Source organism: Chelmon rostratus, chromosome 17, assembly GCF_017976325.1.
Source record: "Chelmon rostratus isolate fCheRos1 chromosome 17, fCheRos1.pri, whole genome shotgun sequence".
Classification (NCBI taxonomy): Eukaryota; Metazoa; Chordata; class Actinopteri; order Chaetodontiformes; family Chaetodontidae; genus Chelmon; species Chelmon rostratus.
Window position 1 is genome coordinate 1,618,181 of NC_055674.1, and position 12,086 is coordinate 1,630,266.

Below are 12,086 nucleotides of genomic sequence, written 5' to 3' on the forward strand. Positions count from 1 at the left end.
ATGCTGTATTAGATGGAAGACGATCATTCACGGGTTCCTCTCTTGTGTCGGGGGGTCGGGACCACCTGTCACTTCTCTCCGTTCTGAGGACAAACTCACACAAAGAGGAGAAAAGCGGCAGAGAGGCGCGCGTAATTTCTCCGTGCGTCCTCGCCGCGCCATGCCGCTCCACATCCTCTGACCGCCTCCCGCCTCCCCCGTCTTGGATGAACTTTCTCGCCGCCTGCAGGGACGCGGCCGCTCGCTCTGAGATCATGAAGACGACGCGGAAATGTCGCGCGCTGTTGTCCGTGGGTCTGAACCTGGTGGCCCTGTTCTTCTCCACCACCGCCTTCATCACCACGTACTGGTGCGAAGGCACCCAGCGCGTCCCCAAGCCCAACTGCAGCAAGCAGCGGCGCCACAACTGCATCGACTACGGCGTGAACGAGACGGACCAGAACAAGGTGCACTACAGCTGGGAGACCGGGGACGACCGCTTCCTCTTCCGCCGCTTCCACACCGGCATCTGGTACTCCTGCGAGGAGAACATCCACGAGGCAGGTGGGCACACCAGTCCAGTGCTCGTTACCTTAAAATCAAACGAGTTTAGCACTGACGTTTGCGGGTCAAAGACCACAACAAGTTGTTCCAAAAATAAAGACAAATCAAACCGTAAAGACCAGAGTTAGTGAAAGTGTGACATCGGAGCCGTCAGTGCGGAACTTTGAATAATTCAGTGCGTCAGCAGCGGCTGGGTTTGTTCCAGAAGTTTAGTTTTCTCGATGTGGTTATAAATGCAGCTGCAGGTCTGTCGTGACACGTTTACGCACGCACAAAAGAAAAAAGCGTAAAATCGATAAATTCATCATCTCAGTCTGTGTTTCAGCCGAAGTTTTGATTATTTCTGCTCCGTGTCCGCGCGACTTCTGACAGTCAGGGCGTTTCTAAACTAAATGTTGCTCTGATGCGTTTAAGGTGCACTGAATGCTGCGTTTACTGCGCCGCTGCTGCTGGACTGAGCCGACTGTCCTGACACTAGATCACTTGTAAGTTTTATTTCTTTGCAGTCCTCTGAAATGACTGTCTGGGATGGAAACTGCTGATTTCTCATTAGAGCTGAAATGATTAATCGATGAGTTGATTGACAGAAAATTAATTGGCAGATATTTTGATCATCAGAGTCATTTGTCAAGCAACAACCAGCAAAGGTTTTCTGGTTCCAGCCTCTGAAAAATGACGATTTGCTGCTATTCTGTGTTTCACATCATGAGAAACTGAACATTTTGTCAGACTGTTGGTCTGACAAAACCAAATCTCATGATGTCACCTTTTACTTTAGGAAAGTATGATGGACATTTTTCACCATATTCTCACATGTTACAGACAAAACAATCAAGAAAATAATTTAAAGAAAATCTTTCTTAGTTGCAGCTCTACTATTGTTATTAAAGGATATGCAACATTTTCCTTATGAACAAATCTTATGAAAGCATTAAAACCAACATGTCAGTCCATGCTGTCACTGCAGGAGGAAACTATTTTCTCTGTAATATTGTTCCTTCCTCTTCTCCTGGTCTTTGTGAGGTCGAAGCCCTCATCGATAAATAAACTCATGCGGGATCACATTAGCATCCATTTCCAGAACTAAAAAATAGTCAACAAGGTGATGTCTGGTACACTGGAGTAAAACGCTGCAGTATGTAGTATCCTGTAGCCAGTTTTGTACTTAGATCAACATGTTCATGTCTCAAATCTGTGATTCTTTGAGAATTTCTCCCAAAAAGCGGCCTCGTAAAGCTGCTTAAAGTGCGCTTTCGATGGAGAATACGGGCCAGCGTGGACAGGCTGACTGGCCAGATGTTGTTGAATATTGTGTTGTCCCTCATGATTCGGCTTTGAATCTCTCAAGAGTTTAGCTGCGCTATTTGCCAAAAACAAGTTGATTATTGCTGCTCCGCTGTGCGTCATTGAACATTCAGACCTTCCGCCGTCATGTCAAAAGCACAAACTTAGTGATCGGTCAGCGTGGAAGAGTGAACGGTGCAGGCTTCCTGTGCACTTACAGAGTGGGTGACATGCAGACGCAGCAGCTGTTCATGGAGGAACGCGGTGTCACACAGCGACACGCAGCGACTGATGCTCACAGTGTGATGAGTCCTGAATCATGTGGAGTGAATGAAGCCTTGCTTACATACATGTGTTCAAGTCTACATGTCTGGATGAGCAGTGTGTAAGTTTAAGTTACTGAAAATGAGTCATTAGTTACTGGTTACTTCTCTGCAAAGTAATTGATTTACTTTATCAGATACTGCATTTAAAAGTAACTAGTTACAAGGAAATGTCTGCTTCAATTCTCTTATTAATGCACACATAGCTATATTGTTTTAGTGTTGCTGTGGCAGTGTGGGACAACAACTATTGTTATACCCATCATCACTGTAGTGAAAGAGTTATTTATACTCCCAACCACTAGAGGGCAGCAACAACTATTGTTCCTGCCTGTAAGCTTTCTTGTATTGGTTTGGTAGAAGAACATCCATGATGCTGGACGTACCTGTTTACAGAGCTTTGCTACAGTAGTTAATACTTAATTCTGCTTGATGAACTCAAGTTTCTGCGGTTTATATTAGAAACATTTAAAATCACTGCAGCGCTGACCGAACTGTCTGGCGCCACTTTAAGGTCGAGCTGTCCTCTGCAGCTCTTTGCTATTTTCACATTAGATGAGAGTAAATTTTAGTGATTTATAGTGTGTGTTCTCGCTGCTGTAGAAATGTGCTCACCTGTGGTCTGTTTAAAGTGCTCACATCCGGTCTGATGAGTCGACAGGTGAGCTGCTAGGTGTTTGGCCGGCTGGCCCGCAAGTGTGGCGTTTTGAACGGCAAACACGTGACTTCGTCCTGGGTCTTGTGTTGAGCTCGGTGCACAGTGTGTTGAATTGCAAACAGGGTGCAAAGCAGAAACTGAGTTCAGAGTTTTGGAGGCTCGATGGCTCTAACACGCAGTTTGCAGCCGCCGTGGAGCAGAAGCAGCACGTCTGCAGTGCAGCAGCGTCAGTCTGGAAGTGTTCAGCAGCAGCACCGCTGCGTTCAGAGGCTGACAGTCCACCACTCTCACTGTGGTCATATGTGAGATGAAAGAAAACCTAAAATGATGTTGGCTGTTATGCAGAAGGGTGCAGACAACCTGTAAGAACACATGGAGCTAAATGAGCAGAATGTGGTTTGTAGTCGAACATTCTGTGGCTGTAATGAGCATTAAAGCCTTTGCAGGACTGTTTCTCATTTTTAGTCATCAGTGATTTATTTATTATTTTCTGCAAAGAGCTCAGTAAAGTTTTCTTTTAGATCCAAAGCAGTCATTGTGTATTTTTGTGGAGTCTTAGCTGAAACCCACAGAGCGCTGCAGCAGCTCATTGGGTTCTTTAAAGACCCTGGACACCACGGCGCCCCGGCAGCCTGGTGGGTCGAGACGCCGATCATGTGATGCATCGTTCGTGTCCAGCCGGGACTGCGTGTCATTCTCATCTCTCTTCTGTAAACCTCTTGATATAATGGGAAAAACATCAATGCAGGTGTTTTCACTTGTTTTACCTGGTCAGACCATTCCTCAGAACTGTGTGGGCGTGTACAGCCAGTGCCTGATTGGTGCGTTGAGTGAGGTGAACTCATGTCCAAAACCAGACCAGCACAGTTCTGGATTGTGCTGGACTCGTGGATCCCCACACATGTGTATTTGGCGTGTTGTGTTCCTGCAGTTTAAAGCAGTGAAAAGAATAAAGTTTGATGTTGATCACAGTATCTCCACCCACTGCTGCTGTTTAATCATCAGCTGATGAAGATTCAACATCACATCCCATCATATCTGCCGCCTATCTATCTATCATCTATCTGTCTTAGCAGCACCTAATCAGCCACGATTCCCATCACAGCCCACTTTAACCTGAGATCAGGGCCAATCAGCCGGAGTGAGTGAAAACACCTGTGTGGGAGTGTCTGGCCTTTAAACTTTGCCTGTTAATGCAACAGAGCTGTAAAATGTGAATAATGGCACATCATGACTGTGGAGCGTTTCCTCCTCTCTGCTGCTGGTGTGTGAGGAGCTGTGCAGGAAAGCCCACCAGGAGGAAATATGCTGCATTTCCTGCTTACCTCAATGTTTTATTCAGCTGTTTGCCAACTTTTGGAGCAAATTCAAAATATATGATGGTGGTTTTCTGGACTGCAAGTATAAATAGGTTATTATTATTATTTTGAACGATCCAGTTCTCCCAGCTCATGCCTGTTTTCCTCGACTTGCACCCTGGATGTCATGTTTATCAGGAGCGGCTGTAACGTCCAGGCTATGATGGTGGAATTGATTTAACGGAGCAGAGATTTTGTGGATTTTGCCTCCAGGTTTGGTGATTTGATCAGTGAAAAGATGTCCAGCCAATCAGAACTTAGTGGTTTTGATGATAATGTGTATTTAATGGCATTTTGAGCACAATGTCTTCAACATGTAACTGGTTCTGAAGGATCTCTTGATCGCCAGTGGTTAGAAAGTCAAACCCTTTCTGGCAGGTTTCTGTTCGGATCAAGTCTATATAAGCTTTTCATATGTGTTTTATGCCTCAAAAGACATTATTTTATCAGGACAATAAAATCCGACACAAACCACAAATATTTGTATCACATCGGACGGAGACCATTTTTGTGAGATAACCGTGAATAAATCAGATTTGTAATTTTTGCCCACTTAATTAAGTACCAGGTTAGTTTTGTGGGATTAACCTGAGTTCACACAGTGCACAACGTTTTGATGAAAGTGTGTATTTCTTACTAACGTTCCTGTCAGTCCTCATGTGCACAGCATTATTACTGAGGGAGCGGAAGTCATAGAATACATGATTTAGATAAAAAACAATCAATTGTGAGGTTGAGTTTTCAGCTGAACCTGCAGAAAACATGTTGGTCCAGATGCATCCTCAATGTCTTTCCATCATTCAACAGCAGTGGTGGAGGAAGTACTCAGATATTTTACTAAAGTAAAAATACTAATAAAACAGTGTGAAAACTCCTCTGTTACAAGTAAAAGTCCTGCATTCGTCCTGCATCCTGATTTGGATAAAATTAAACTTTAGTATTAGCATCAAAATATACATATTGTGTTGTCCCTCATGATTCGGCTTTGAATCTCTCAAGAGTTTAGCTGCGCTATTTGCGAAAAACAAGTTGATTATTGCTGCTCCGCCGTGCGTCATTGAACATTCAGACCTTCTGCCGTCATGTCACACAAGTGAAAGTACTCATTATGCAGAGTCCTTTCAGAATAGTATATTTTACTTATTACTGGATTAAATCAGTGATGTGGTTCATCAGTAATGTTGCAGCTCGTAAATGTGGAGCTAATTTCAGCTACTTTCCATACTTATACTGCTTGGAGGCCTAATCTGTAATAATGCATCAGAAATTAATTTATATCTTGTATTAATACTCTTAACCCCTTAACGCCGGTTGTCGCAAATCCGCATCGTACAGCTTTAATCCACATTGCAGCTGAATCGCGCTGCATTCCTCTGATGCCGGTTTGTGCATCTTCAACACACACAGAGGAACCTTTGCGAGCACTGGTTTCTCGTCGGACCGGTCAAAGTGAGAGAACCCCTGTTCTAACTGTTGTTACAATGAAACGGTTGTAAGCCAATTTTGTGGCTGTTTTGATGAAATAAATGAATTTTGAATACACAAAAAAGATGTTTTTACTGCATTTAAACATTGAAAAAAGTGGACATATACTGTTTGTTTGAACCCTGTTCCAGTTGGTGAACCTGCCTAAATTAATATCTATTGTATGTGCTACAGATAAATTAACAAACTCCTCTTAATTTAGGATCAATTTGAAAGCAAAAACACAAAGAATTAATTTTTTAACATAATTCTAAATAAATTCAGGCGGCAGGGGGTTAATTTGCAAAGTAACTAGTAACTAATGTCAAATGTAGAAAATTAGCATGAAATAGAAATAATCAAACAAATCAAGTAAAAGTAAACCACCTGAACACTGTTTTTAAGTAAATGTACTTCAATACAATCCATCGTCTGTGATGATAACATGATCGTCACCATGGTAATATGTCAGATGACTGAAGTCCGTTGTAGTGCATCCACCCAGTCATCCACCCAGTCATCCACCCTGCTCCTCCATAACTGCTCCACTGAGATGTGAAGTCAGACTTCTTGCTGCTTTGCAACTAAAACACATTACTGAGTGCAAATTAGCTGCATATAAATGTACGGTAACTCTAATGTGATCGTTGCCATCTTCTGATGAAATTGCACTCATACCAGAATGAATTTGAACATTTTCGAAGCTGTAAACGAACACGGATCTACAGAAGAAGCACTCCAGAGCATCTGGAAGTTTTTTAAACTTTGGATTTTGGCATGCCAGCAGGGCTTCAGCGCCTGTGTCACGTCTGAAAAGTTATGGGTTTGATCCCCGGTGCATCTCTTTAACTCTGACTCAGTTTTCAAAGTTGACCTCCAGAGTGGAGCTCAGAAACAGGCTCCCAGCATGAAGGGGACCCGGAGCAGCTCATCAGAGACGGCCGTGTCTGGTTCAGTTCATGTCTGATGCTAAAAACACTATTCAGCCGCAGCCTCGCATGGAGACGAGGTTGCTGGCTGACACTTTACTGAACAGTGAGACTGTACCAGAGGTGCTCACATACAGTCTCTTTGATTTTACAGACTGTCCTATCTCGTATTGTTTGAGTTGTAGGTCGTCTTTTTTTGTCACGAGGTGGATGTTTCTGCAGATTTGGCTCCAGAAGTCGGCACCAGGAGCGATGGATTGGTCTCATTCCCACTGTTTGTCGGACTGTGATATTATTCTGTGTGTTTTTTATGCAGTATTTAATACTTGAAGATATCTGTCATCAGAGGAAGGAGAGATTGAGAGGGGAGGAAGAAGGCTGGCATGATGTGGTTATGGGGTTATGTCCTTGTCACGGTACAACTCTTCATCTACGTATGATTTGCCCGCTGAGGTTCTGCTTTTTCCCCTTCGTTCACCATCTGTTTTCTCTTGGGTTTTGGTTGTTGAGTCCGTTCCTTTGAGCTTCCTGACTCGTCGTTTAACTTGTTCTGTTTGTTTGCCGTGGTCGGCTGTTGTTGTTCAGTCCCAGACGACGTGCACGGTCAAATGTGATGCTGTTGACGGTGTCAGGAGGCATTTTAAGCTGTTTGGTCGTGAATTCCTTGATGAATTTTTCCAGGTTGTCTGTGGTTTTTGGGAACGATCGTCCCTCACGCAGCAGAATGGATGCTTTCATGGCTTTGTTGTCGGCGGTAACGCAGGTGAGCTGGGTGGTCAGTCTGTTGACAGACTGGTGTAGGCCTCGGTGCAGCACCTGAAAGTCCGATGAGTTTCACCTCTGTGCAGCGTGGTGGTTTCCAGGGTGTGGATGGTGTTGTACCTGCGCTGCAGAGTGAACCTGAGTGGAGTCTCTTGCTGTTTGGAGTGAAGCTGGTTTGGTTCATGGTGCAGATTCTGTTGAAGCATTGGTCGATGTGATCTCTCAGGTGTTCCAGGATGTTTGTATTGTGGTTTTGAATGTAAAACAGGGGACAGTAGATGAGGGGAGATTGAAAAGAAAGTCAGACTTGCACATGTGGAGCTCCAGCAGCTGTATGTTGTTTGTGCTGCTGGTGCAGATCGGCTCATACAGTGGCCATCGTGGGCCTGTAGTTAGCTTTGACTCTTTGGTGTTGGTTCATGAAGTTGCTCCTGCTCGGACTTCATGTTTCTCCTCTGTGTTTTCTTCCAAGGCTGAAGCAGACGAGGGCTGCACGTGTCTTTTATCATTGGTGCAAAACTAGTTTTTAAATTCATGCAAAGTCTCACCTGTTGCATGATGAACAAACTCACCCACATATTGCATCACTGTTGGTGCTCCAGATATTTCTGCTGTTAATTATTAAACATATATTAATTATTCCTGATGAGAGGAAGCTTTTGTGCTTGCCTGAAAAATGTGCAAACACGACACAGTAATTATTTATCAGTTTGCTCGTTCTAATTAGTTCTGTACTTTTGGAGGTATTGTAAAACGCAAAAAAATGATATTTTCAAAATGATTCTACCATTCTGTGCTTCATCAGCTGACAGGTGAAAGCATTTAATTTGCTGATTGTGATAAATAGCAGCTGCCACACAATCAATAAATCATAGACTGAAAAACTCTTCTGAAAACTTCATTTCTCACCTCACTCTCATCATGTTTAAGGACTTCTCTTGAAATGTGCTATTGAATTCTTTCTATACAGGCAACAATACAATGCAAACAGTTAATCCAGCTTCCAGACTGTGCAAATTTGTAAAATATAGGCCAAAATAAACTGGGCAAAAACACGGACTGTAAAAACACCAGTTTATGTTATTTGTCATAAATTCAAAATTTGAATTATATTATAATTACTGTCCTCACCCCCCAAAAAACAGTGTTTTTTTTATTATGACTCATTTTTATGTTTATTGGAAAGTGGTGACCTCTAGTGGCTGCAGTAATTATGACAGGAGCAAAGGATCAAGTCAGGCGACGCAGTATAAAGAGCAAGAAAGTCTGCATGTGGAGGAAGGTGGAGTGGACGGATGGGTCTAACAAACTCAATGTTCACAAGTCATTGTTGACCCATTTTAAGTTAATTTATGTCACATAACATAACAGTAATGTACTTATTTCAACCCAAACCATGATCTTCACCTGAATCTAGCCAAAAAGTTCTGGTGTTGAGACCGAAGCAAACTGCGGTGACGTCAAGGTCCAGTACGACAAAAGCTGTTGTTTTTTTTTACCTAGAAAATACTGTTTGTGTGTAAATTTGTACTTCTGTATTGGACAATAATGACAATAACAATAAAGCTAAAACTTCAACTTTGACTTTCAGTTGTGGCAACAAACCGAGTAAAAACAGCCGGAAATGAAGTCGAACAGCTCTTGGTAATGTGAGCAAAGAGCTGCTAGCTCAACTTAATTTCTTTAGATTGTTTTTTGATTGAGTTGACGGAAGTCATCATTCATGTTGGATAAATCCAACACTGACGTTGAGGTTTGAGTCAGCAAACAGGGAGATGACAGAACTGTCTGCTGTTTTCTTAATTACTGAACGTATCCTCTGCCAAAGGCCTGTAGACAAAGGGAGTCGGGGGACGCTGGGTTAAGTTCGGAGGAAGCACAAAATGATCTTTGGCCTGAGGCACTGAGACGTCCAGGGCCGCCGCCGGGCTTCGGCGCTCAGTATGAGCTTATTTCAGTCTGTGCGTCTTCTCTCAGTGTCCCAGTGTTATTGAAGCCCGGTCAGGCTGATTGATGTCGCACAACTTCACTGCTTCTGTTCATCAGTCTCGCTCGCTGCTCCTCTCCGTCCCTGTTCTCCTGGTCTACAAGCAGCCTGCTGTGAAAACCGCTTCAGACTCGTCTCCTTTAGAGAAATGAAAGACGTGTAGAAGCGTCTGATTCTGTGAGTCCAGGTCCCGACTGAACTGAATTACACGTAGATCGATTGCGATGTTTTGCGCCGATAATCGTCCCGCTGCTGTCGCTGCGTGCCGACAAAGAGCGAGCAGGCCACCTGGACACTCAAAGGTTAAATTAAACGCCACGGTCGTGCTGTCATGATCACTTCAGGGAGGCTTACTAACTTCATTACATCATCTGGCACGACCGGCAGAGAGACTTGTAAGCAGCTCAGCTCGGTGCTGTTTCAGCAGCAGTAATGAGGACAGAGTCTGTTGCTGCAGGAATGAGGACTAAAGCCTTTTACTGTGCAGAAAGTTCACTTTTATACTTTACTTCAGTGTGTCTGCAGTAGTATTTGTTTTATTGGCTCCTTCATGAAGTTTTCAACATTAGTGAAATGAAATTAAGTGTGTTAACTGGGTGATATGAAGATTGAGTCCTCACAGGGAAAGTCATCATCCCGGACTCTGATTGGTTGACATTAGAAAAATGAGGCTCACTGGAGACTTTCCACTTCACATGGTGTAACCTGACTGGACAGATTTCATGCGGTGGGCCCTGCTGCAGGTGAACGAATCACAGTCAGAAACGTTACTGTGAGGAAACCCACGACTATCTAGCCCAAACTTCAGAGGGATAAAACCCAGATGAACAAACCCGAATGGACTTGACAGCAGCTAAAACAGACCCTGAAGTTATTCGCTGGACTATTTCTGCACTCGGCCAAGAAACTGACTGAACAACAGCCCGCCTTAAAACCACAACGTGTTGTTTTTCCACTTTGTTTGTGTAGAGATTAGACGGATACAACGTGTTAATCAGTGAGCGCCGGGCCTGAGAGGTGGCACTGTGCAACTCAGATTTATGAACTTTCCTGTGGAACGATTACCAAAGCAGGATCCTCATACATTTCATGCATTTTGTCCCACTGGCTGAGAAAAAACTAAATCAGTCAACAAACTGTGTCTCTTCAGTCGTCATGGAGATTCATCATTTGATATGAGCCTGACTGTTCTCAGATCAGGTCCAAACAAAACTTTGACAGACTTGAGATCCCGAGTGATGTCAGTCTGACCCAGACTGACCCATCTTTGGTTTTCAGAGGTGTTGGATCTGTCTAAAGCAGGCATCTCAAACCGGTTCCATAAAGGGCCGCGTGGCTGCAGGTTTTCATTCCAACCCAGGAGGAGCACATCAGGCCAACCAATCAACATCAAGGGATCACTTAGTTATCAGCTGAAGACTGAGATCAGCTGATTAATTGATTCCAGCCAGGTGTGCTCCTCCTTGGTTGGAATGAAAACTTGCAGCCACGCGGCCCTTTATGGAACCGGTTTGAGATGCCTGGTCTAAAGGGACGCTCCACTGATTGTACACATCAAAGTGCGCCTCCAGGTGCTGGGGAGTACTACTGCACATGTACCAATGTGGACTAAAGTCTGTAGAGTTTCCATAGGGTCCGTCATCAAGTTATGTCACTTGAGGCAGCATCAGCGGGGTGTCCATCCTCTGCAGCTGGTCTTCATCTCTGCTGCAGGTTCCAGGCTATATTAGCTGCTACAAGCTTAACACACATAAATCTCTAACTGAACCAACACGTCGTTACACCTAAACGACTGAATCGATTGCCAATGACTCCCAAAAAGCGACATATACGTCAGACCTTCGTCATACCGGATCTTCGTACTCATGTGGTTGACGCTGCAGTTTCCTTTTCGGCTCAGGCACCAAAACTTGCTTGCATTTCAGAAAAGATCAAGGAAGTCCTTGAAGTTTGTTTGACTCATCCACCCACCTTCCTCTGCCTGTGGACTTTCTTGCTCTTTACACTACATCACCTGACTTCCTCCTTTGCTCCTGTCATGATTACTGTGGCCAGTAGAGGTCGCTGCCAAAGAAAACATGTCAATATGGGACAGTGGACAGTTAGTGAAAGAAGTGTGGAATAAAAAAGATAATATCTCTGTTCTGCTGCATGCGATCCTTTTTTAAACTATCCATCATGAGTCTGAACAAGGAGAACAACGATTAGCACTCTTGATGGAGTCAAGGACAGTTGTCTGTCCATGAATACATCGAGCTACGTCAAGGCGACTGCAGACAGACACCTTTTCTTCTTCTTCAAGTTAGTTCTCCATGTCAGGTCTGAATGATGCAGACAGAGTCACAACTTTAGAAGTAATGGTACGTTAGCTGTAGTCTCACAAAACCATTCATATTCATTACAGCTGCAATTAGCCCCAAATGACATCGGATCACTGATTAAACAGATTTCAGAGCTGCCGGCTGCAGGGCAACAGAATAATGAATGAGGGGTGTGAAAGTGAGACTTGGGACTATGAACTAAAAATACAAGAAAAAGAAATTTGAAACCTCCTGAAGCCTTTTTAAAATGAATCTGTTCCGTTACGAGCTGATAGACTGGGAGCGTGATAACTGGGATTCTTTGGTTAATTGACATTTTAGAGGGCCGTTGTCCCCCGTGTGCAGTGGGAAGGTGCAGGAATACTGATTGTGCTGCTAGTTAGTGCTGTCGTCAGGTCACAGACAAGCCCACTCACTCTTTAATTACATTTTAGATTCATGTCCCAATCAGACGCTC

The 12,086-nt window shown here is 43.9% G+C and overlaps 1 protein-coding gene across 1 annotated transcript in view; it reads left to right on the forward strand.

The window, feature by feature from the left end:
- Window positions 1-239: 239 nt before the first annotated feature.
- Window positions 240-12,086, forward strand: part of gsg1l (gsg1-like) — a 29,493-nt gene continuing 17,646 nt past the window's right edge. Inside the window, exon 1 of the mRNA XM_041957491.1 lies at window positions 240-543. Coding sequence (XP_041813425.1) covers window positions 255-543 — 289 coding nt within the window. The 5' untranslated portion in view covers window positions 240-254. The remainder of the gene's footprint in view (window positions 544-12,086) is intronic.